The 27,221-nt window shown below is 40.1% G+C and overlaps 1 protein-coding gene across 2 annotated transcripts in view; it reads left to right on the top strand.

The window, feature by feature from the left end:
• Nucleotides 1-27,221, top strand: part of IGF2BP3 (insulin like growth factor 2 mRNA binding protein 3) — a 115,489-nt gene that overhangs the window by 54,168 nt on the left and 34,100 nt on the right. For both annotated transcript variants that reach the window (XM_017823909.1, XM_017823908.1), the window contains 3 exons: nt 17,994-18,045; nt 18,138-18,201; nt 26,408-26,692. In XM_017823909.1, the coding sequence (XP_017679398.1) occupies nt 17,994-18,045; nt 18,138-18,201; nt 26,408-26,692 (401 nt within the window). The remainder of the gene's footprint in view (nt 1-17,993; nt 18,046-18,137; nt 18,202-26,407; nt 26,693-27,221) is intronic.

Here is a 27,221-nt window from a genome sequence, read left to right as displayed (position 1 = left end):
TGGTAACCCAAACCTTCTCTGTCCTTTACTACTTACAGCTGTGGTCAGCTCTATGTAACCTTAGCATTCACCTGGTCTAGAACTTTGTTTTCCCTTTTTCTTCAAACCACTGCATACCTACTTGATACTACTTCTACAATGCTCTTCATTTCCATTTAAGAGCACAATAGGAAGTAGATTTGGAAAAAATAAATGAGTGAAAAGGTATGTTCTTGTAATATTGCTTTTTTTCTTACATGTTTTGTATTTTCAGGGAGTGTTTTCATAGATGTACATGTTTGCTCTCCTGGTATGTGAACTGTATAATAGATGGATGCTGATGTTTTGTGCTCATGCACTCATGTACAGATTTATATTAACGAATCATGTTTTGCTTTACAACCCCATTTCTGTCTTTTAATGCTGCATAACTTGCTCTTCACAGTTGGCTCAAACTGAGAATGAAACTAAGGAGCTTGCAAACACCTTGGTACTGTTTCTAAAGCAATAGAGAATGATGAAGTGCAGTCTAAACATTCACTTTCTGAAGTATCTTGGATGATTTAAAAGTGAAATTTATTCAATGATTTGATGAATGTAGGCTTACCCTAAACCAGTTACTGATATATCAAATTATATTTGTAGAGACAAGAGTTTTAACGGATGATATTTTCCCAGTACTGAGTGGAATGGCTGTAGGTATTTCCCCTTACTTCATACTACCATCTTCTTTAAGGTGAACATCCTTTTCTCAGCTACTTCTGTCACATTAGTCTCTTTAGCCAAGTCCCTTTGGAGCTCTGGGTTTGCTCTTTGTGTGCCATTGTAAAAAGTATGTGGACCAATTTGAAGGCGTCTCCAGCAGGACAAGTAAAACCTGACCTCCAAGGAAGACCTAAGGTCATTAAGTATTTTCACTGCCCTCTGTGAAGATGAAAGTCTTCAAGTGCATCAAATCTTTTATTATCTGCTGTGAAATGGTAGACGTTTTAGTAAGTATAAAGTCTATGGTGATATGGGAAGGGTGTCTGTAGTGGTGAGTGTCTAAAAGTCATCTGTACTCCAGTGATACAGACTCAAACATTGGCTTGAAATTGCTGAGGTGTAGCTAATTGTACCTTATGCTGGATAAAATGACTTGTTTAGACCTTTAATAGCTCTAGTAATGGTGTTTCATATAGCTGTTTTTGGAATTTGGGGGCCACACCAAAAGTCAAAGCCAACTTCAGTCAAGGATCTGATTCATCAGACCAGTCTTGGTTTTGACACCAGGTAGCTGTGCTGCCATGAGGCGAGTTGTAGACTGCAGCTGCAGTTCTACTGTGGCACGAACAGTGGTGGTTGAATTGACTGAATTTCAGCAGATACAGAAGGTCACTGAAAGCACTTGAACTTAAAGTCAATAACCTCTGCATGTAACTTTCAGTGTGTCCGTATTGACATTGTCCGCTTTGAAGGACAATGTCCCCATTTGTCTGTGTGGGGAAAACACCACAGAAGCCTCAATATTAAGATAAGGGAACATATGTACAGGGTCTGTACGGGTACAGGGTTCAGGGCTCAGAGTTCAGGGTTTCTGTCTCACAGTAAGATGCACAAGAAGCCTGCCAGTGCATGGGGCTACTGTACACCTTTTTCTAAATTAGTCATTTTTGGTGTTTCTGTCATGTTTTAAAACTGTTACTGGTAGACTTTCTCTCAGCTGTTGATGTGAGATCTAGTCATGTATTTTTCTGTTTTGCCTGAAGAGTATTTAGTTTTGAATACCTTCAGAAAGTCAGCTTGAACTGAATTTATCCTAATAAACACATAATGCTATGATAAGATGCTGAATTCAGTAAACAATATTCCATGTGTCCTACCTGACTTTGGGATGTCACTTTTTAAATGAACCAATTGTGAGTGAAGTGACCATTATTCATCTTATGCTGCTGCTGTGCAGGGCTCTTTGAGGTGTGTGTGCTGTGTACACATCCCACAACCTATACTTTGACATCTGAAGCGGCTTCTCTTATCAGCTTGCTCTTCCATGCTGAGTCCTGCTATCCTGCAAGTGGGAGGGATACGAATGAATATGTATACTATGTTGTGTGTGTAGATACGCATTTGTACACAGTGGAAGGAAACTATTTAAACTCCTAGAAAAAGTATATAGTCAGCTGCATGTATTCAAGCACAAGCAGCTGTAATCCACATCTGTAGCAGTGGTAGTGAAGACCTGTGCAGGAGTGCAGAGAGAAATGGGGGGCTGGACCAATTATCCTGAGGATGGATTTTCTAAGACTTACGTCTGTCGACTGCAGAAAACCAGTCTGAATGTTTTTGTAAGATGTTTCTAGGAGAACATGCTAACATGGTTAATATGACAAGTATCTTCACTGTCTTCATATTCTTCTTGTTAAAGCCTACCTTTAGCATTTCTCCTGTGATGAAAAGCCAGCTGAAGGCATTGATACCTACACTGTAACAAGAAACAGATGAGAGGAAGTGGGTAATGCTTATTTGTTGGCTTTTTTAAAAATTAATGACTGATTATTTATGTAGCATGTAGTCACAGAGGCAGTCAGAGTGCAGATAAATCAGGCTTCCTTTTCCCAGAATTTGGATGGAGATCTCTTGAGTTATTATTTCCTGATTTCTTGTCTGAAGGTATAAAAATACCATAAGCATTGAAGATTTTAATGGGAGTTTTAACAAAGCCCAAACAGTGAGGAACATAATCTTATACAGGCATCATTCTTTAGAGTCTTAGGTTCTCTATTAGTGGCACGTGCACATTTCTTCTCTGGTGAGATATTGGGGGAAAAAAGAACTTATTGAGGTAACTTTTACTTTTCTGCTTAAAAAAAAAGAAAAATAAAAAAGGTAGGGGTGGAGTGGAAGAGCAGAGGAATGAATGATTTCTGATTCCCCTCTGAAAGCCCACTACTACCTTCTGAGCTTCTTGTTACTGCTTGGTTATCTCATATTAGATCTGTTCATATATGACCCCCTGCTCTTCTTGTAAATGTACTGAAGAAAAACTTGTGTCCTTGAGTTTTAAGCAAAACTCACAGAATTAAAAACAAACAAAAGAAACACTACAAGTTAGCACTGAGGTGACTTCAAGGGAAGAATGGATGAGACTGGAACCAGTTGGTCCATCTGTCCAGAAGACGTGGTCTTTTTCTCATCTGGAAATAAGTTGCTGACATCTCTATGGATGTCCATTCTTGTGATGATTCTTCTGAAAGGGTCAAGAAAAAAAAATCCAGGCAAATTGAAAGTGAAATCTGTCTTGTCTGTCTCTGAACATGCAGAAATGAACATAAAATGAACACTTTTATAAGTTTAACCTCAGAAGACTCCAGTTGACTGGAATTGGGTATCTGAAACTCTGTATCTAAATAACTGCCAGAAAAAGGTGGGTCCAAGCTAATTTTTAAATGTTAAGTTTATCTATGATAGTTCCTGGTGTACACTGCAGGAGCTGCTCTGTGATAGCCACTGCTGATAGAGGTTAAGGTGCGCCCTGCATTGTACTGGTGGGAGACAATGCAAGGAATGAAACTTTTATGTTTCCTGGTCACCTTCTATTCATACTTTCAGAGCGTTAACCCTGAGGTGATTCCTTTATCATATTGGAAATCACAAGAGCCTTTATTAAACATAAAGAGGACACACCCTGTGCATGTTTTAGTGTGCAGAGGCAAAGTGTTTCTGCCTTAATTGCGCTTTTGTTCCTGAACACCCCAGAACCCAGGCTGGAGGGTGACAAAGGAAAAGTCTGGGTTGGGTTCCCTCCCCTCGCCTTCTTTGAGGAAAAACCAGTATAATAACCAAAATATATTTAACCGTCTGCCTCTTTCTTGTGAAAGCGCACCATTGCCGATAAGGTTACACGCAGAAATCTTCCTGCATGCTAGTTGGGAATAGCAGCAGATAACTTGGAGCCTGCAGCTAAGATGAGCATGTTGGAGTGTCTGTTTACAAATCAAATATCGGCCTGGCATGGCCTGCTCTGGCAGCATAGCTGCATGAGCACTAAAATTAAAGAGGAGGCTGGAAAGGGAGACATTCCTCGTGTTCTGGGCTGGTCTCATTGGTTCGGCAGTATGTACCACTACTGTGCTGCTGGCATGGTAGCCAGCACAACTACAGTAGTGCATTGTGCACTGGTGGGTAAGAGCTCAACAATAAGGGACTGGAAAAGACCACTTTCCATAGAGAGGTTTTTAGAAGGCTGAATATTACCAAAATAATTTCACAAAGCTATATAATCAGAAAAGCAACTGAAGTGACTGCCCTTGATCTGCTGCCAGACCTCATGGGGTATTGCTTTCCACAGGCTGTTGCAGCACACTCAGTCATGTTACCCCATCCCATAATTTCTTTTTCTGCCATAGCTGAGCTTACTATTTATGCTGGTTTGAAAGTTAAGCATGCTCTCAAGTAAGCAGAGGGAAGAGTGATTTTACTGTTGCTATGTGGAAGAATGGCCAAATGCTTATATGTATTTTTGGGGTGGTATAGAGTGTTTAGACTCGAAATTCTAGCCAAGGGTGTTCAGGTTTCTAAGCTTGCCTCTGTACCTGGCAGCAATTCTTCTAGTGTTGTCAGTCCTGCTGCCAGGGACGTTGTGATGTCCTGGAGGGGACAATATGGCAGCCTCTTAGTCTGAACCTCTCAGATTTGCTTAAAGTAAAAGACCTTAAATGTTGGTAAAAGGTCCCCAATATGTAGAACACTTTCTTTTTTAAAGTAAAAAAAACGGGTTGCCCTCGGCTTCTCCTCCTGCCTTGCAGTTTGGAGCAGTAAGTCAGCAGAGAGGTGCCATTTGTAGTGCTTCCAGGAGCTGTGCTGATGCAGAAGCCTGTTCTCCACATTCAGTGTCCATGTTTTATTTAGAGGTCCTGACACATTCTCATTGCTTATTGGGAAGTTTGCTTTCTAGTTTCTGGTTTGGGGTTTTGTGTGGTTTTTTTAGCATTATAACTATTTCTCATCTCTTCTGGGATGCTGTGCTGTATGTGACTCGTGTTCATTATTCATAACTTAAGAACCTGTCTTTATAGTAGAATATGTGCAACAGGCCCAGCTTTATTCAGTTGACTCATATCTGAAGACCATCTTGGAGCATCTCTATGCTGAGCACAGCTCTGCCATGCTTTCTTAGAGGGTCTCTGTCATGCTTTTGATTTTCTCCCTTTCAAGTATCTGGTTGATGAAAATCATGTCATCAGTGTAGCTTCATGCTTTCTGGCTTCAAGTCCTCTTGTATATGACTGCTTCTGCATGCCGAGCTGTTTCCATCTCCCTGAAACAAAGCATTGGGGAGGGGGTGTGTGTGATCGTATGTGGTTGTAAGGGAGTGTATTAGTTGACTACTGAGGCTTCTGCTACTGCATGTCTCCGCCTCTCATTTATGTTCATCCTATATTCCCTTGCACTCAGAAGCTGTTTTTGAGTGGTCACTGACCTGGGATGCTGATGTTCCTATCTGCTCCTTTCTCTAATCTGATTGTGATGCTGCTTATCACTAAAGTCTCTTGTTCAGATTTTTTTTTTTTTGAGAGCTTTTGTGATGCCCCTCATATTTTACAAGCATCTCTAGTACTAATTACTTCTATGATAGCTGGAGACTTCACCAATGTCCTTTTCTACAAGGCATAGATCATGTTCCCTGTGAAAGCTCTCCTGAACACTCCTGCCTCACTCTTCACCTCCATCCCCAGAAGAGCGGGCAATGGCTGGGCCCCAGGTCCTTGGGTCCATTCATGATCTCCCCAGCCTCCCAGCTGGGTTACACTTCCTTCAGCACTTGGGCCACCTATTCTTTATTTTGATACCCAGACACCCATTGCCTACACCTGCAAGCTCTTTGGACCACTCTGTTTTTTTGCTGCTTGTTACACACAGCTGCTGATCTAATGCAAGAGGTGAGTGCTGCTAATGGTTGGAAATAAAATTTTCCTCTGCTCTAGCAGTCTCCTACTACTGCTCTCAGCATCTACTTGCTATGCTCAGCTCAAAGTAGCAGGTTTCATTCTCATCCAGATGCCATGAGCAGGGATTTAAGAGCTGTGGCTCCCTAAATATTCAACAGGCGAATAACCAAGATTTCTTAGTTCCTCTTACACCGCCTCCTCTTTCTTTCCGTGTCAATAGCAAAGCACTGAAGTACTCTTTCCCTCTGTGCCTAAAAATCTAGCTCCCCTTCTGTTGGGCTGAGTATTTAGCTATGAATCAGTGAAAAATCAGAATGAAGTGTGCATTCATACAGGCGTATACTGGGGATTTACACTCCCACTTCCCTTATTTTAAACAGTGCTGGCTTTTTAAATGTCAAAAAATTTAAATTTTAAGCTTAAGGAGAGGGAGTTATTTTGACAAGGGAAGATAGTTTATTGTACAGTAAATGTGAAACTGGTAAATGGCATACAACTTCTCCATGCTTTGTGGTATTCTTCACCTTTAGTCTAAATGTATTACTACTAGAGATGGTTTTGATTAATGTTCAGGGGACTATTGCTGTAGAGAGTTAAAGTACTTTTAGCAGAGGACAGCTTGTGCAGCTACTTATGGAACAACAGTGAAACACGACTAGAGCCACTTATTCAAATACTTGCAGTGCCTGATTCAGAGCATAAGAAAGAGTTTGCATCCAAATTAAGCATCCAGGTTTCTGTAAAATAGCAGGTTTGTGATGGTTTTTCTCAAAACTGGGAGTATCAGTCTAGCATCTGATGTTATGAAAGTGCTCAGATGCTGGCACACGGATGACTTTAGCAAAGAACAGCTCTACTGTTTTTTAGCTGCTAAAGCCTGGTGCGTTCAGCAGAAAGGATTAGTTGAATTTAAAATTTAGGAACAAAGTAGAAGACAGAGACTTGAGTCTTAACTTTCCTGTAGGGCCGCTGAAGCCAGTAAGAATAGAGCAGACCTCTGTTGTGCTGTATTTGATTTCTTCTGCTTTTCATAAGTAAGTCTGAGGAATAGCAGACAATTAATGGTGTTCTAGGCAAGCAATTCTTTTTGAATAAATGATGAATAAAGGAAAAACAAACAACCCAAAAACATATATGATCCATGTTGTTTAGTATTCCCCCTTTCCTCTATGAATTCCAGTGCTTATGAGGTATGAGGGTATTTCGGTTTTCAGGTCTGTACAACTACAGAGTAATAATTACTGCAGAGTGAGTGGAACGGTGTAAACTTTATTCCTTCGTGATTGCATCTCTTTCATTGTCCCTTTATAAGAAGGAAAAACATATTCTAGTTTTATTAATGATGAGGCTGAACAATAAACTTCAGAGTTGATAACTTGCTGGTGACTGAATGCATCCTGCAAGGCTGCAAACAGAAAACTCTTTTACGTCTTTGTAGAGGGCTCTGAATGCAAGTAGATGGAAACAGATCACTCTTCCACTTTAGGTGTAATTAGCTCATTTAGCTATGACCATTCTCCTTGAATTGTTCCAGTCATCTTACTTGTCATTCGACTCTCCTTCAAAATTGACTCTTGAAAGTAATTTATAGTCTCTAAGCTGTCAGTTAGCACTTAGCATTCACACTCTGAATTGTTTTGTTTGGGCATATATAGGTCAAATTGTATTAGCATAGTGCATCTCTTGCAGTCTTAATTTATATGTTAGATAATTGCATTCAGAAGTTTGTGGCTATTTGTAAACATCCTCTTAAATCTTATCTTTCAGATTAGTACATGAGTTGGCCTTAATGCTGGGATTCTTTAAGGTAGATTTGGAAATCTCGTAGATCTCAGTAAATCTGTGTTTAACAGAATTTCAAAGTAATATCCTTTTAAGGGAGGTTTGAATAACTTGGTTTTGAGTGTTGAAAATATGTATACTTTCATTTTTATTACTATCTGAATAGTTAGGTAGCTGCTAGATAATGTGTTTTACTAGAGAAATTTTCTGCACTCAAAATTCCTCTGTTTCCCCTTTGCTCCGAGGTTCATGTTTTTGCAGTCTGAAGGCTTTGACAGCACATAGTTGTTGTTTGCAAAGCTCTCACCTCTATGTTAGCACTGTGGAGACCTTTACTTTATTTCAATTCAATTCTGCAGCTGAAGTAACTCAAGCGCTTGAAGGCAGGGTACTTGTTCTACCAAGATCACTCCTAAAGTGTATGTAACTTTTGCTTGTGTTTGATCCCAAGCTTGAGTTCTTGAGTCCCACTACAACCTCCCCTACTTTTTTCGTTGCCTGGTCCCCACAGCAGGGACCATATAAGGTTGTCCTCTTTCCTTCCCTCTCCCTAGAAATAGCCATATAAAACAGGAGAGGTGGGTTAAGAAAAAAAACCTTTCTCCAGTTGTGGGGATGACTTTTGCAATTTCAGGTGTAGCTGTTGCAACTACTCAAGTAACTGGGCTGCCCTGTGAGTTATGAGTCTGCTACTGGTGGTTCTGCATTCGGGTACAGGTGTTTTGTCATGCCAGCAAGATAACTAGGGAGATGAGGCAAGTGACATGCACTGATAGCTCAAAGGAAAGCTTTGTATGAGAATATGCAACAACATGTCTGCAAGCCTCGGTAAATGCAGATAACAATTCCCTCCCTTCAGTAGTCTCTTGTATTTCAGAACCTTGTTGTTTAGAGGCCAAACCTGGTGTGTCTGGTCAATAGTAGTGCCGTACTTTAGTAGGACCGCTGTGAAGCCAAAGGCATGGCATGCATCTTATGTATGACCATTTTAAAAAGGGGAAAGGGGAGTCTTATAACTCCAGAAAAATGCTTCAATCTTTTTATAGTTTTTCCTCGTTATAAAGAGATTGAAGGTATTCATGAAGTGACTGTTAAGAATTCTTTTTCCCGAAAGCTTGTCATCTTGCATCTTGTGCACAATAGAGGGGATGTTTCAGATGTGATCTCCATCTGAGTTCTAATATAATTCCTCTTTATCTGCCCTAATCTGTGAATTAAATCCATTTTACAGGATTTGCCTCTGTTATTCCCTCTATCGTTTTTGGATAGTTACAACCAGATCTTAGAGGAAATTCTTTATGTTAAATTATGGGACAACCTTCCCAGAAAAGATTCCCTGGTATCAAGCACTGACTTGGCTCTGTCTCTGTAATGCACTGTCATACCTGTACCAGAGGGAACCCTTTTCATACATATGACCTCTTCTTGAATTATGCCTGTGCTCTTGTGGAGAGATTTCTTGGAATTTGTAATTGTTGATAGGTTCCAAAAGATGGTCTGAAAATTGATTTTTTTTTTCCCAATTTGACAGATATCTCTTATAATTGCAGCATTCCAGCTTTACAGAAAGCATTTTTTAAATGAACAAACTGTTATTATACTGAAACTAGAAGTATCAGGCCAGCACTAGCCTTGTAGAGCAGTATGAAGTGGCATCAAGACTTTTAAATAGCTACAGAATACCTTTTAAAAGTGCTATTTTTGGGCACACACGCACGGAAGAGAGTAAAGCGTATGGGAGAAGTATAATTTTCCCTAATAAATTTTGCAATTAAAAAGAACACTTTTTCTCTAATGGCATGGAGTTAGCAAAACTGAGAGGACCAAAAGGCTGAAGGGAAAAGGAAAAAAAACGTGACCGTTTCTGTTCTAGTTTTCATTGCCTGGAGCAGGACACTGCAGCTCTCACTGTGGGGCTGAGCTGTTGTCTTCTTGACGGAGACCGGTGCCTGATGCCTCCACAGGAAAGTGTTGAAACTGCCTATAAGGCACCAATTGTATTTTGGTATAGTGCTGTGAGTAAAGCAGAAAAATCATCCTTTATCCCAGCGTCTTTTCCAAACATTCTTTAAAAATTTGCTGGCTCCCTTGCTTTTGTGTAGTCTATCGTTTAATCAGAGTTGGGCAGTGGGTGTTCACTGGATAGTAATGCTTTTATAGCTCTTTTTTTTCCTTCCCTTTGGCAAACTACAAATGAGATCGTGGAAGTAGTGACAAGTGTTTCCACTTAAACTGGCCGCCTCAATGCAAGAGGAGGCAGATGAACACTAGTGTTGCTGCTGCATCCTACTACGTTTGACAACACCCATCTGCCAGCCCGGCATGTGATCCTTTCCTCATGCCGAGCCGCAGAAGTGTCCTGGTAGCCCGTCTGCCTGAGGAGGATGGGGCCCCAACAGTGCCCATGCAGAGATTCTGGGAAAGGGGATTAGCTGCATAAAACAGCAGTTCCTCCTTTAAGGACCAATCTGTGTGACGGTGCTTTTTAATTTTCTGGAAATAAGAATGGGGACTGAATCAGGAGCACTTGCATTAGTGCAAACCTGGTTCATAAACTCCAATGTTATCTGAAACTGCTCTTGAAGTTACACCTTTAGTGTAAAGAGAGGGAAGATTAATGAAGTATTGTAGCAGATATTGTGCAGTGCTTAATGGTGTTTCAGATAATGTTGCATAAATACTTATTTCTGTGTTTTCAAACTTGTTTTCAAACTTGTTTTCATTTAATTTACATGAAGGGTGAATAGAAGCTGCCAATTTGGCCATCTCTACATGATTCGTTATTTCATAATACCTGTATCATATTCCCTCTCACTCCTTTCCAAACTGAATTATCCTGTTCCCTTTAATCTCTTTGTGAAGGAGGCCACCCATGCATCTAATAAGTGGCATTTTTTTACCTTTCTCTTAAACTTTCTCAAGGACTTTTTTTTAGCCTTGCAGACCATTTAATGCTATTTGTCTGCCTGGATACTATGTTTTTTTTTTCCCCCCATCACATACCTCCTTAGCGTAATCCACACTAATCTTTCCTCCCTATCACACATTTAAGAGACTGTTTCCAGTTTAGGGTGTAATGTGGGAACATGAAAGCACAGGAGAACTTTTTTTTGTGCTACATTCAGTACCTGGGCTAATTTTGTAGCCTAAAAATTTCTTTTTCAATTTCTTCTATTTTCAGGGTTTCATTAGAATATTCTCTCAGTGAATTTTTTGATTGAGTGAATTGTTATATAAAAAAAGGGAAAGGGAGTTCTGGTACTGATGTTGATCTGTAATGATTTACCATGTTGCTTATACTTGTTGCATTGCTTAATTTTTATTTTTTTTTTAGAAGCCAACCTTCTTCCACTGGTAAATCATGTAAATTATACTTCAAACATTTTTTGACTTAGCAGATTCAAAGCGGGTTCTTTTAAATGTTGTTCTTGAATACCAGTTTTGAAGCATTTAGTCCACTCTCTTTCTGTTACCTTTTTTATTTTATATACAGAAGTGGGTGGATGTGTATATGTATAAAAATTTAAATGGTCCAGCAGTACTATCTGGAAATACTTACAAACATATGTGGTATGTGGAGTTAGTTACAATAGTTGTAGTCATGGCTGCATGTGGTGCTCTTGAGACCTCTTTTTCAGTTGCTGTCTATCTTTTGGTTAATTTGAAACACCAAAATTGTGATAGTTCACATCATCACTTACCTCAGTTTTTTTAATTGAGCATTTCAGATGTTCCATAATGAGAGCAAGGTAAATAGGGACCTATGTTTGCTCTTTGCACTGCAGGGAGAGACATTGGTTTAGGCCAGAGGATGGCTCTGCTGTCACAAGTCCAGCCTGTGCAGTGAAGATGATTAGTCTTGTAAGAGTTGTGACCCAGTTTACTCACCACATGCTTTCTTAATTTTGCAGCAAGTTGAGGACTTTCAGGAAGACAGACCCTTTTGGTTAGGGGAATTGAATGTTGCCATGGCAAACTGAATCCTGCATGTTCTAGTCTCCGGTGCTGTGCTAACTCCTTAAACAAAAGTCACTGTTAGTTGCTAAGTGTGTGCCTTGTCTTCAGCTTGTCTTGTGATGAGCCAGAGGTCTTGCAGAAGTGCCGTGTTCTCCTTACTACCAAAAGTGGCTTTGAAGCCGCCCTTTGAACAGGCGGACGTGCTGAGCACTGTGGAAAATCAAGCCCTTGGTGTCCAAATTGGTCACTCAATTAGAAGTCCCTTTGACAATTTTGTCTTTGTTCTCTGTGGTTCAGCATTACATTCTTAAAACCCTGGTAATGCCACCTAAACAGAATTGTATTATAGGGTAAACTTATTATTAGTTTTGAACATTTGGATATAACTGTAAGTTCCCAGGAGAAGAATTCACTCCAGGGTTTGTATGGGATGTGGTAAATAAGCCAGAGTTATTGTTTTCAGGCGCTGCCTTTCTGGTGTGTGCAAACAATGACTCCAGCAGCTTCCAGGCTTATTTTTCTGATTCTTCCAGACTATGGTCATGGTTTCATGAGACAGTAAACTGGGTATTGGAGGGCCTACAGGATGAAAAACACCATCACCACATGCTGCAATGCATTGAGCCATTGCAGACTGGCTTTGCCTATTCAAATGCCTTCACAAGGTTTTGGACAAATAACTGTGTCCCTGCAGACCATGTGCTGGATTGGATACTCCATGTCAATGCTGCTCTGCCTTTACAAAGAACCAACATACTCTCCTTTTTGGTGAAAATGGGCAAAGTTGCTCTTTTAGGGCTCTGGATGGGTGGCAGTAGTCCAGACAGGCTGCCCAGACTGGGAGGTGCGCTGGGCAACCTGGAGCCAAGCTCACCTGTCCACCACAGCCACCAATCAGGCAATGCAGTGTTACCCAATTAAACCTTTCAACAATCATCGCTTCCTCAAGGATTTATTAGGGGCTTATTCGTATTTAATTTTCCTTGTAAAGTCATGCTAGCTGGGCCCCTTGTTGGGGATATGACTTTTACCAATAAAAAGGTTAAGCCAGACTGAAGGAACTTTAAAGAGCCTTTCTGCCATGGTCAGCCATTGGCAGCTTGTGTGGCTGCAAGAGTAGCATCTCTGCTGAGGTGATTGCACACCTCAAAGGCACAAAATGCCTGGTCTGCTCCCACTGCACAGAAAATTCTAGTACACCAGGGCCCAATGGGGGGGCCACATCAGACTAGTTGGACTCCATTAATATAATTAACTGAAAATGGCATTATGGGTTTTTCGGTGGTGGTGTTTTTTTGTTTGTTGTTTTTTTTTTGTAGACTCAAATATACCAAGACAGTACCTGAAGTGTGCAGTGGCATTAATGGTTCAACCAGGCTTGATATCCAGAGTGATATCAGCATTGCTTTGTACCTAGTCACACTCTCCTTTCCTTACCTGTCTCTTTTGTTTTCTTTCACCCCCACCTCTCCTCTGTTAAATCTAGTAGCCATGTGTACACACAACTACTCTTTCCTCATATTGTTGCCTGATACCTGTCTTTTTTTGGTTTGGTTTGGTTTTTTGTTTCTTTTTGTTAATTCACACAGTACACTCAAAGTCTTTGCAGGCAAATATTTCCATGTCCTTTTTTACTGAATGACCCTAATCCTCCTGTCTCTTTTTGCCTCTGCTATTTATGATTTCAGTTGTGTTGACTAATTTTAACTCCCAGTCAATGTGGCACAAAAGTCATGGAAACAAGGGTGGTGGTCTAATGGATTTGCTCTACATGAGTGGAGAAAATAACTTCAGGTTCTACAGCACCACTGTGAAGTTCCTGTTGCGAAGTGCGTGTGTGAGAGAGAAACAATATGGATAACTGTGCTTGAGGACCTGATATCTTGAGACTAATTTGCTTATGGCATACAGCAGAAATCCTATAGCACTATAAAGTGATGTGTATGAAATAGTCTGTTCTGAAAGTGCAGAAAACAACTGCTCTAATTTGTTCAAAGGTGCTACTTCTAAAGCTGTGAAATTTTGTATGAGAACAGGGATATTTTAATGTGTGCATCAAGCTCTTGGCTTTACTGAAAAGTGATGTTTCCTTCTTTCTTTTTTCCATGTAAAGCAGCCTCGATTTGTGGGTCTTGGTGTAGGGTAATGCTGTTTATAATGAAGTCAGAATTGGCTTTTAGAGCCTGATGAATGAAAGTCCACAGTATAAGACTGCAGCTTTTTGTGAGAGAGACATCTGTGCTATAACAAGAGCAGGAGACCCAATTTAGACAACTGCGAGAAGGAGAGCTGAAGAAAAGGAAAGACTTTTTTTTTTTCTAGCTTAGATTAAATATTTGTACAAATAAACTTTTCAGCTGCTCATCAGAATTGCTGCTGCACCACCAACTTGGCTTTGAATTTTGTTCTGATTGCCCAACAAGGCTGTACACGGAGAGTGTTACGGAAGAGCAGCTTAAACAAAACATGTTTGTTTTGCAGCAGAAATAGAGGCTTTGGGGTATAGGAACTAACTGTTGCAGTAAATACACGTGAAGCAAGAAAGACATGCAGGAATTGAGTTCTGTGTTTTGAAAGTGAATTACCGTAGAGGATCTAGCTTTGAATACAGCTGCAATGACTTTTCCTATCTGGATCAGCTGGTTCAGTTAAAAGTGTTCTCACCCATGAAGTTTGCTTCTTACACATGGACACATATACCTCAACTGCTGCAGAAACTTTCCTACTAGTGCATTATAACTACAATCTAATTAAAACACTCCTGTGGTGTTTATCATGCTTTAAGTCTTGCTGCATGAGGCTGATAGTGATGAAAATTCAAGTTTCTACTGAGAACAGTGCTGTGGAGAGCAAGTGTCTTTGACTGAAGAGGATTGTTTCTCATTTCGGTTAAAGCAAGCTTCAATCCTTTGAGGAAACTCTTCATAAATCTGTTTGGTAAAGCAACTCTTCTAAGAACATGGGAACTCAAATCACTTGGATTAAAGCCCAGATGGACACTGTCTCTGACTGAAATGACTCAGAAGAGGATTAAGGAATAGCATAAGTGGAGAACTCCTTGTGAAGAGAAGTGGGATGCTGAATGTGCTATCCTGGGCTGCTCCTCAGCAGTAACAGGGAAGGAGCCTTTTAGTTCTCAGGCTTCTTGGAGCAGATGCAAGGATAGTGTGTTGAGATGTTTCTGATGGCTGATCAGAAACATGCTGAAAGTAGTTCTCGAGAGAATGTAGTATCTTCAAAAAGTTGTGTGAATTCAGCTTTAAAGTATTTCTTTTCTTGGTGAAGCTGGTGACTTTAAATATAGAACTACCTTACAAAATATTAATTATTATCCAGCAAACTCTCATGAAACTTCTGGCATTCTAGCTTGCTCTTTTCCTGCATGATTAAGGATGATAAAGAAATTCTGTTGTTTTGAAGTGATGCAGCTTTGGGGCAGAGTGGGTGTGAGCTGGTGGTTAGCACAGTTCAAACGTAGTAATAACTAAAGATTTTAGCTTACGCTGTAGTACGCTTGCTGTGTAGTACGACATGGGTGTTGGCATATTGTCATCATCATCATGGCTAGGCCTCATGAAGGAAGATTTGGGAAGGGCTCTACCCACGTTTGTTACAAGTGCGTTGTGGCTAAAAAGACCAATATGAGATAGGCGTGTCCAGTTGCAAAAGGCACAGCAGAAGGACTCCTTAGATGGTATATTCTGCAAGGCACGATTCTTTCTGCGTTGTCTTTTCTCCTCAAGAGTGATCCTGCGTGCTTTCTCAAAGGCATCAGCTGCGTTATAGATGGTGTGTCTCCAGGCCTCCCGATTGGAGGCCAGAGTAGACCAGTTATGTTGATCAGTATGGTCAAGGCTGAGATGTTGTTTCAGGGAGTCCTTGTATCTTCTCTTCGGGGCTCCTTTCTTGAGGCAGCCAGTGGCAAGTTCACCATAAAGCAGGATCTTAGGGAGGCGGTGGTCCTTCATCCTTGAGATGTGCCCTGCCCAACACAGCTGTGTTCTCAGCAACATGACCTCAATACTTGTGACAGCTGCTTGTTCTAGAACAGATGTACTGGTCACATAATCTGACCAGTGGATGTTAAGGATTGTACGACAGCGTTGATGGAAGTGTTCTAGGAGACACAGGTGGTGGTGGTAAATGACCCATGATTCAGATCTGTATAAGAGAGTAGACAGCACAATGGCTCTGTAAACAATGATTTTTGTACTTTTCTTCAAGTGTTTATTTCGCCAAATGGCATATTGTAGCGACAAAGGAATTGCTTTATCAGACTAATGAACTCTTCAGCGTCCTATTTCAACTAAACTTCTCAGAATGGATCTCTAAGCCAGGGACTTGCTCTGCTTTTCTTGTTTTAAACCTCTGACCCCACCTGAGATTCTGTTCACCTCCTGATTTCAATGGATCACTTAAGCTGTCTGTGGAAGAAGGCTTTCCTCTAATCGCATGTGGTGGCTCTCCTGGCTTGTGTGGAGGTACAGCTGCAGACCTGCAAGACCGCACAACTCTCCCACTCATCTGTGCCAACATTTTAATTGTCTTAAAAGGATCTTCCACAGACTTTTAATTTATTTTAATCCCCTGGAGCATCTCTGCTTCAGTAATATTTAGTGAATTTCAGAGCAAACATTCACTTAGTTTCCAATTGTCAGATCTGAGGAGTGGCAGAAAAATTATTTTTCAGGGAACTGAAAAGACAAACTCTCAGACTAGGCTAATCTCTACTTGTAGAAGGAGAGGACAATTAACAACTTGTCTATGAAAACAAAACAGTTGCCAAGAAAACTTACTAGAGTCTCTACAAGAAGGATGGGGAAATTCTGCAGTTAGAAGCAGTAATGCATTGCTTAAACTTGGTGAGCACCACATTGCCTTTAAATATCTGTTCTGAAATGTTACCTTTGAAATGTCTGCGTGCAGTTTAAATGTTAGTAGGTGGTAAGGAGTGGAAATTATACTGATATAAGTTGTCTTTAAATTGCAGTTTATATGCCCAAACTTATCTTAAAAATGTCTCTTACATATACATGCAAAGTATAGGGTACATTGATAAATTGTAAACTGGGATTTTTAATCTAGTGAGGGCGTAGACTAAATTTTACATTTTTAAGGGCTGGGGATTTGTGCACACTCAGTTGCTAGATATAGCGAAGGGAAGTGTAGTGCAATGGGAAGCTGCACAGAAACTTTAACTGTTTTCCTTCTGTCCTTGTTTCCTTGTTTCCTCCTGTTCCCGAAGGGGTTTCTTCCCTTTCCTACTGACATTTTGGCTTTAGAGACTAGCTGGAGAATGACACTTTGGTCAGAGAAGAGATTGCAAGTTTACTTTTTCACTTCTTGGTGTAAATGATGAACTTCTCCAGAATCAGTTTAATTTCTGATAGAAAACATTAGGACTCAGCACAACACAATGATGTACTTGTGTCTTGTGTTAGTTACTGCCACAGTCACTGTTTTCTGCAACATTATTTCTCACCAGGAAAAAAATAAAATATGTACCATATGAATTTTAGAAGCAGTACAACTGTGAGTGTTTTAATGCTTTTACTGGAATACTCTGACACCTTGATTTTCCCCAAAAGTCTGTGTTCTTCCGCCTTCTCCATCCTCCATTTGACTAGAATAAAGGAAATTATACAAGATAAAAGTACTTCATGCAGATTTCTTTTGCTCCTTGTCATACACATTTACCTGTTTCTCCCTAGCTTTCTGCTGAGGGAAAAAATAGTTGTGACTTTAAAATAATGGTGAAGATACTGTTATGAGTCGTTCCTCTGGAATGGATCTATGGGAAAGCTGTCAAAATAATTGTGAAACAGCTCTCGGTGTGCTGGTTATTCTGGTTACCTTGTCTATTTAGGCAATACCCCACTAAGAAAGAAAACAACATTTTTATGTATGATCTAAGGGTGTTGTAAGGAAAGAACCCAACAACCCAAATTAGATATGTGTTCTTGGAATACATGGAGAAAGTTTCACCCCAGATTTGCTCTTCTCTTAATTCTTTCTGTTTATGCTTTAGCCCACTTTGAGAACAGGTGAACTTGGAGGTTTATTTTCAAAGTTTGGGAGGTACAGTTCAGTGTGACTTCTTGGAGTTATGTTCTGTATTTTCACATTAATGAGGTTTCAAATGCAGATTTTCTGTTAGGAGAAAAAGCATACAAACAATGTATGCTTGTTTTTCCCAGAACAGTTAGCATTTCTTCCTTGTTGGAGTGGCTGTCTTGAATGATCTATGTTCTCATACAACTATTTTACAAATTTTAGTGTTTTTACAGGCCTTTTATTTTGTTAATCTGCTTTGAAATTTAAATCTGTCATTTCTTTTGCCTCTTATAGGTGCTGGACAGTTTGTTAGCTCAGTATGGAACAGTGGAGAACTGTGAGCAAGGTACAGCTCTACTCTCAAGTTGCTTTCAAATTTGTAGTGGGAAGTGAGTGCACATTGAACTTAACTTGTTTTCATTGCATTTTCCTTTCTAGTGAACACTGACACGGAGACTGCAGTTGTAAATGTAACATACGGCAATAAGGACCAGGCTAGACAGTAAGTATCTTACCTAGTTGTTACTGTCATCTGACTTGCACTTTGGAATTCATATGCAACTTCGTTTCGAATTACATCATCACTTTAACAATAAGTTAAGCATTGACTTTTAAGAAAGTCTATTTTCCCTGCACCAGGCGTAGTGTGCTTTACCTTAATTAACTATTTTTATCATCAACTTTTCTTGTACTTTGATAAAAAATAAATTTTAAATTTCAAGAAACGGAAAAATCGAGCAAACTTATTTGAATGCGGAGGGTAGAAGGTTAGTAATTTGCCAGTGACAGAGGAGTTACTGTTTAATGATTTTTAGCCATGTTTTAGCGATACCCTTTTACAGTGTTCATTCTTTTGTGTCTGTTTCTTAATGGACAATCATAGCAAAATAACAGGGAAAAAATAGAAGAATGCAGCTGCTAACCAGAAGACAGACAGGTGTTGGTTTTTTTTTAAGATTAGAAAATTTAATGCTGCTTTCAAGCACACAAAAAAGTATAATCTGAATACCTAAAATAACTTTTTTGGTATTTTTGAAATTCAGGCCACATATTTTATGCTTGCTTATATCTTCAATAGTTGATAACTTTTAATCTATATATTAAAATTTTAAAATATAATGTTTTACTTTCTTAATCAGTGGTTGTAAATACTTTTTCTTTAAAAATTTATATTATGCATTATGCTGTAGGTTTAATTTTGCTTTTCTACCCACATACAGAAAAAGGATTTGTGTGTTCTTAAAGTTTTAATCTGGTGACATAAGCATACTTCCCCCTTTCTAGTCATAGTAGGTGAAACAAAACCGAACCCGTGGAATAGCCTACAATGATCTTTTTATTTTAACTTTGAAATTTCTGCCACCTTGTGGCTAACTAAAACTAGCAGTTAAAATACAGAGTGCGCTTATGGTATGCATTAATTCAAAATTACAAATGAAATAATATTTGTACATATAATTAAGTAATTATGATCTGTGCGTAACTTGAATGCAACACATGTATTTAATCTTTCAAAGTGTTAGGTTACTTGTTAGTACATTATAAACAAATGTGATGGGAAGCTTGTGTCGGTGGTATCTCCTGTATACACTGGAGCTGAAGGAAACAATGTTTTCCTTGAATTCCCTCTTTAACTTTTCTCAAAATCTGAATTGTTCAACAAGTTCTTCAGGTTCTTCTATTGCCCAGTCATTAATAAAAAGGCTGAATTTCTAGTTCTGAAGAAACTTACCGTGAAATGTTACAGATTAGTATTACATGGGCCAGTTCCTCCTCTGCAAATGTAAGAAGGAAGTACCAAAAATATCCTGGAAAGAAGCATGATAGTTTTTTTGAGCTGTCTGTTGTCTGTGATGTGGATTCCCAGGCTTGTACACTCCCTTCTGAAGCTGAAAAAGCAACGTGCAGTTTCTCCCCTTTCAAACTGTACTTGCTAAATTTTAAAAGCAATCCTGAGGAAATGCTGGGATAAGCAAAGACTGTGAAGGAAATATCCAAGATAAAATTTTGTTTTGCATAAGAAATCACGTGACAATGACTGGAAACATCTTGAGTTCGAAGCAGGTGAATTGGTATCCAGTGTGAATGTTGCATGGGACCTGAAGCGATACAGGTTGAATGTTGACCCAGTTTGGTTCCCTTGAACAGGTAGGGCAAACAGAGGAACCTTGATTTGCATTTGTGAGTGGTTTAATAGGGATATACAGGTTTCTAAGTGGGTGAGTCCACGTTCTGTTCAAAAAATGTTAGCTCAGATTGTCTCTGTTCAGGAGGTGACCTTGCAACCATGTGGAAATCCGTAGAAGTGGCTAGATTGAGGTATGGAAAAAACTGTGAGAAATTGCAATGAAGGTTCATTACAGGACCTGTACGTGCATGGCTTTTCCATAGTGACTGTGATGCTGTTTCAGTTAAATGGTTTTCCCAGATGTGAACTGGCTATAGTGAACAGCAGTGGCACTGGAGAGGGAGCAGTGTACAAGTGCCGATAGCTGATAAAGGCAGTGCTGGTCATCCTATGAAGCACGTGCAGTAACAGGAACTGACTTTATCAAAAGCTATTTAGAGTTGTCAGGAGTCAGCAGCTGCTAACAAGCTTTGTAGTTTGAAATTTAACTGGTTAGGGAAAATGAGGCTCTTTGCCATGAGTTTTGGATCAAACACCATGACTTGAAGATTTCTGTGCTAACACATATAGTGGGTCCCTAGTTCTAAATGCACCTTTTCTGCACTTTTTGCAGTGCACGTACTAACCTCACAGAGTGTTGGCTGACAAAACATGCAGAGTTGGCTACATCCCCTCTGGATAGCTGTATGGCATTGCCATGCCTGCTGGTGTGTACCAGCAGTACTGTGCAATGAAGGTGCTGTAACAAAACCTGGAGATACTTTTGATAAGCAGTTCTAAACAAGTGTGGTATGCATTGCTTGGAGGATGATACTTTTGAACAAAACTTTTGGTTCCACCCAGCTGGGAAAGTGAGAATTCTTCTATCTTGCAGTCTAAGTTGTTGTGACAGAGGTTTTTTCCTCTAGGCTGGTACTGCCGTTGCAGCATGTTCAATACAGGGCTGCATTCAAAATTAACTTGGAAGCTGAAATCATCAAAGAATGCTGCAGTCTTTTTGAGAAAGAAGTCTTAGAGCACACAGCACCCAAAATCTGAGATGTGCACAGTTACTGGCTTCCAGTTGGGACAGAGGTCTGTGTCTTTGACCTGTGTAGTGACAGCTCTTTCCTAGCTGAAGAGGCAGGAGGCTGTCTTGTCAGTAAAAGCAGGATGCTGTTCCTCGACTATGTGGCCAGAGCAGGGGAGCCAGCATGGCAAATCAGGTGCTTTTGGAGAGCCTGGTAGCATTGTGGAGGAGTGTACAGCAAGCACAGAGCCATGTGTGGGCCTTGGAAAACCACCCTTCGCTCTCCAGGACTGCGGGTAACAAGGAGAAGGCTGGAAATACCAGGGTATCTCTGTGACCACATCCCTCCCCTCCTCTCCTGCAACTACTTGGGAGGAGGAGGAATTTGTTCCATCTCACAAACTACCCCTGCTGCTGTCCTTTTCAGAAACTGGAGAGGGCCTTACAAAGCATGTGCACGCTGCTGTGGCAATGCAGTTGTGAACGTCGTGGTGGGTTGTGGAATATTTGGAAGAGAGGAGAGGGTGAGCGACAGAACCTGTAGCCTGTGATTCATTCTGAACAACCCAACTGCAGGTGCTGTGGCAGCTTGGGATATGCTTGCCAAAAGACACCTCTCCTTTTCCCAATATCAGTCCCTGACTGCAACCAGCAGGACACGCTGCCTGTGTCCTTGTGACATGCTGCCACCTAAATTATGCCTGTTACCTTCAAAAGTTACACCACCTTCTCTTTTGCTCCCCAAAATGTTCCAGTGTAGGTGTCTAGTACGTGATCTACCTGGGATTTTTTAAGTCCACTAGTGGTCACCTCTTAATTAGAATACTTGACAAAGAATTTTTTTTTTTACCCCTTCAGTGAAGGACAAGTCTGTCTTCATGCTTGTGTGTGCACACATGCATCCTTGATGAATGAATGAGAGTTCACATAACTAATACTTCTACATGCCGTTGTGGGTCAGGGCTAATGTTGCCATAGGAACGATTATAGTGAAAATTCAGCAGTGTATGATTATAAGCTTAGATTTGTTTTTTCTTTGTTTTTGTTTTCAGAAGTACTAATGAAAACTGTATTTTTATTTAATGTAAAAAAAATTATCGTGTCAAAGAAAATTTGCCATGTATATCCCTCTTGTTGTATGCAAATGTATCTGTTCAGGGAAGAAAAAAGAGAAGTGGTGTATGTACAAGCTGCATGTGGGAGTAAAATATGTTCTCCATCTAGTGCTTAGTGTCATCATGCTATCAGTGGAAGAATGATTTCCAGCAAAAGACTCTGTGCTTTCACTGTAATAATTTTCGAGGATGTTTAACCTCCACTAGCATCAGAAGGGAGAAGGCTGGGCAAATATCCTCTGTTAGGGAGCTCACGAGAGGACAGCAGCGAGATGTAACTTAGATGGGAAGAACTTTGGTGATGAATTTACAAAATGTTTGTTTAAAGCTTTCATTTTTATATAGGTATTCTCCTGCTTCTGAGCAGGTGTTACATGAACATAAGCCAGGCTGCTATACATCTTATTGGTGCATAGGCAGTTGTCATTGCAGTCTCTTAATTAATTTGTTTTATTAAAAAATTCTGAACTACACTAAGAGATGTCTGTGTACTGGGTCTTGCTGGTATATGAAATGGAAACGTTTTCTACTTCTACTAAATAGGAATTTTTAAAGATGATTTGGGGCAGGAGGACACTTCTTAATGAGGCAGTTTACTGAATTTTTCTCTATCTTTGTCCTCATTAAGTGACTAAGGCTTTTAGCCTTTGTGTAAAAGATGGTTTGTGGTTCGTTTCAGTAGGTACCAGCAGTGCTCTCTGACAGAGGTAATCTGCTTGACCTTTATTAACTTGCGGTCATGGAAGGAGATTTCCCCCCCCTTCCCTCCCAACCTGTTTGGGAGAGCAGAGTCTTTGTAGGAAGGCAGAGGTGGTGTTGCTGTGGCTTGGATTTGAGTTTCCAAGGTGGTCAGTCAACATGAGTGTGTGCTTCACAAGAGGAGCTTGATTTAAAGTGTATTTGGTGGACTGCAGCAGTGATGATAGCTTTGACTGAAACAGATGGCTCTAGTGCTCTGAAGAACCTTTCGCTTGCTTTTATCTGAGGCTCAGACTTTCCCAGGGAGCAGGGATGACTCTCCTGATAGCGAGTGCTGTCCTAGATGCTGTTTGACAGGAATTCTGCATCTATCTAGAAGATAGTTCTTAGTCACTTGTGTCTCTTCATGGTATTTCTTCCACATCTTTCTCCTCGACCCCTGAAGCAGTACCTAGATGCCTCTAAAATTGAGTTTGTTATGGTGCTGAACGGCTGCTGAGTCATCACATTGCCTAATTCCAGCCCTAAGTTTTGTGCCACAAAATTGATAAAAATGAATTCGGAAAAGCTAAAGAAAGATGTATGACAATATTTTAAAAACCTAGTGCAGATTGTCAAATTCTGGAATGTGAAGGCCAGTCTTAACAGCCAAAGGGACCTTTCAAAAACTGGGGTTGTGTCTTGTGTAAGAAATGCACCAGAACTGTGTATGTGGTGCATCCACTGAAAATCAGTTACCTTGGCATTCCACTGTGTGTGCCCAAATCAGTGCAGAATATGGGACCACCAACCCAGAAAATGTCAGTTCCACAAAAGGCTTGGGAGAGCAGCATTTAATTACTGACTCCTCTGACTTCTCATCACTTGAACAAGTGAAATTATAAAATAAGTCAGCCTATAAAATATGGAGAACTCTGTGACTCACAGGGTGAATTAGTATGTTATTTTTCCATGTCATCATATGACTTTGATGGCCAGGGATTGTTCACTGCTGACATAATTGATTTTCCACAATGGCAAATGAACTTTTTCTCAGTTTGCATTGAATTTAAGGTACTTATAGTCATATGGAACCATTTAGCAATTTACAAATTGTTATTAAGTAGAAAAATTCCAACCTTCTTTCCAGGAAAAGGATGGTGCATATAGAAATGTATATATAGATATACATACACATATATATGCACTAGTTGTTGCTATAAAGCGTTTGTTGTGAAAACATGATAGGTATGTAGCTTGGTTGCAAACAGAAAGCCTAGTCTTTTCTTTCCATACCACTTCTGAGGAGCAGTGAGAAGTCTTGTGCACTGATTTAATGTAAGGTTTTGTATTAATGCTGGGATTCTGGTCAAAGATGTTTTAAAGCCAGAGAAGACTGACGCATTTTGGGAAAGAAGCAGTGTCTGAACTCGTCAGATGAAAGTGTGGAAGACAGTGAGTTGGGATGGACATCAAATTGGAGCCTACCAGCACATTTGCAGAATTGTTGGTATTCATGTCTCCAGCATCTTGAGGTTTGACTCCAAAAGAAACAGGGCTTGTGCAACTGCACTGTCTGGCAGTGCTGTTCCCCTCCCTGGTAGCAATTCACCTTTCTAGTTGATTTCAGTAAAACTCAACCCAGAAGTAAAGGTCTCAGATATTTGCAAACAACAAGGACTTAATATGTTCGTGTTTGCACAAAAAGGAAAGGTTCCAGACCCCTTTCCCAGATAGGATGTCCGTAGAGAGGAACTTCAGTGAAATGCCTTTCAGGAATTGGAAATTTATCCAGAAACTAAAAACTGAGAGATAAATCCAGAGAAACACCAGTTTCACTAGTCTGCTCACTGCCCTTACTGTTTTGTAAACATGTTTTATTGTGTAATAAAATGTTCTTCAAAGTCCATGGAGTAAAAGTTAAGAATTGTCAGCTCTGAAATAGCCTTACCAAATTTGAATCCAGCTCATTTGCCATATGCTGTAAGGGATTCTTCTGTTAGGGGAGTAATTACTCTCCTGCTCAAATCCCAGAGGACCTATGTTTCATTTGGTTAGCACAAGTATTTAATGAGCAGTGATCAGTTATTCAATATTTTGCTTTCTTTGTTCATTGGCATTGCCTTGAGCCTTATTTATTACCAGCCCTTATTAAACACCATTCCAGAGACACAAATTACTTGTTTTCACGTAAGCTCTTTGCTGTCCGACTGGAGTATTTTGAGGATGCTGTTTCAACTCCAGAGAGACAAGGGCAAGTTATCCTCAGTACCCAAATACCACTTACCTCTGAAGCTGCTGCTTGGCTTCAACAGCTGCTAGAGACCCAGGCTATCAAATGGGACAGGAAACTACTACTGGCTACTGAAAATGCCGGTGATTAGCTAGCACCATGCTTCATCTCTGTAGTAGAGGCAGGAGTAAAAGTGTTGCAAAGGCTGAGCGTTTGGTAAACTGGCAGTAAGCTCCTGCAGATGTGTGAATGGAGGGACTGGGTTAAGTTTCCGAATGTCACAGGCCTTGCTCATATGTTGTTTGGAACTGTTCTTTAATATCAGGTGGAAACCCCTTCCCTCCCACTCCTGCTTTTAGTTTAAATTTTGTCTTTAAAGAAAATCTCCTGGTAATCATTGGTCCAAGATTAAGCCTGGCATTTTTAAACTACTCCAAATCAATGCATATTTCAGTGATCAATATATCACAGATAATCTGAATAATAATAATGCCTTTCGAAGCAAAATTTGAAATGTCTTTCTTGGGCAAGTGTGTTGGTTTTATGCCACTAGTTTACCAGGGTGTCATGTGTAGCTTAGTTATTCCTACTGTTGGCTGGATCTTTAGTTGTACAGAATAAGTTTTTAGGTTGACTTGTGTTCCCCCTGTAAAAAGACCACCAGCAAGTCAGGCTGGCTGGCTTGTCCCCACCTTGGTTAGAAAGAGGGACTGAGCAGAGGGGGAATTCTGAGCAACCAAAAGGTTATTCAGTGTGATGGACCCCCATGGTGGGAGTGGGCTGTGTATATTTGGGCAGTATCCCTCTGTAATGTCTAATTAAAAGAGAAATTGAAGCACCATTTAAATGCCTTCTAACAACTTTGCATCTCCTGAGAGTTTAGCATGTGTGGGCTTTAATTTCCTAGTTTAAAAATTAACTTTACTTACAACATGACTAGTTGGTAAGTTGCACTTTGCTATTGTAATCTGTTAAGTGGTATTTCAGATGCCATTGAGAAGCATTTGAATTTGCTTCCTTTCCTGCTGAGAATGAACTAGGTACTGTCTTCTTTCATATTTTATTTTCTTTCCTGTCACAGCTATATCATTTATTGCAAAAACTACAGCCAAATAGCTATGCTGGCAAAAACCCTAATGAAGGTGCTGTGATAGCAACTAAAAAGTTTTCCCTCTGGTGCAACTTTAATTCTATTTGGGAAATTGATTTAAATTAAATCGGGCAAAAGAATGCTTTTGAGTGTATAAGCTCTGTTTCCTGTGAGGTTTTGCTGATAGAGTTGGACCAGCAAAACCTATAAAGTGCACAGAAGCCCAGAGCAAGCAAGAACTAACTTGTAGTTCTTAATATTGTGACTTTGTGTAATCAAAATCTTGGCTGAAGAATTTAAAATGTAACTCTTCACTGTAGAACCAGTTTTTAGCTTTACCATGCAGTTTATAAAGACCAAAAGTCGGTGTCTGAATGACTTGTCATTTCATAAGGCCCTGCATGTGATTGTGGTTTTTCTTAATCTCCTCTCTCCTCCCCTTTGCAAATAAACAGAGCAATAGAAAAACTGAACGGGTTTCAGCTTGAAAACTATTCCTTGAAAGTTGCATACATCCCTGATGAAATGGCAGCCCAGCAACCTCCGCAACAACATCCCCAGGGAAGACGTGGATTTGGACAGAGGGGTCCTCCTAGGCAAGGGTCACCTGGTGCAACCACAAGGCAGAAACCACAGTCAGACGTTCCTCTACGGATGCTGGTTCCCACGCAGTTTGTAGGAGCCATTATTGGGAAAGAAGGAGCAACAATCAGAAACATTACAAAGCAGACACAGTCCAAGTAAGTTATTTTACAACACTGTAATTAATAGCTTTCATATTGTGTTCTCATTGCTCATGTAAAGGGGAATTTGTAAAACTTCACAGCTAACCTGTGTGGTCAGAGAGCAAATGAAGGTAACGGTGAACAGGAAGTCTTTTGCAAGATTTACTTAAGGACTAAATTCTGTCCTTGGTGTATGTTCAAATACTGACTTGTTTCTCCCTTCTTAGAAGAGGGAAACTAGGCAGTGCTAGCAGGATAGTACTCTGTTGGAGAGTTTTGCTTACAGATGTACTGTTATGGTTCTGGCACAAAAAGTGAAACTGAAAGAGCTGTTATATCTCGGTCTGTGGGACATACAGTCAGTGTGCTGACATATCCAAGTGTTCAGGTGTTTATTCTAGCTTTAGTTTGATTTATGACATTCTTAAGATTTGTAAATGTTGCCAATTCAAGGGGGGGGGGAATAAAAACGAACGAAACCCCTTCCTATCTACCCTCACTACTCCTTACACCTCACCCCCTGTATTTCTGGAGAACACATTTG

This window comes from Lepidothrix coronata, unplaced genomic scaffold (genome assembly GCF_001604755.1).
Source record: "Lepidothrix coronata isolate B3197 unplaced genomic scaffold, Lepidothrix_coronata-1.0 Scaffold106, whole genome shotgun sequence".
NCBI lineage: Eukaryota > Metazoa > Chordata > Aves > Passeriformes > Pipridae > Lepidothrix > Lepidothrix coronata.
The sequence above is the reverse complement of the archived record's forward strand: the minus strand, read 5'-3'. Positions and strand labels throughout refer to the sequence as shown.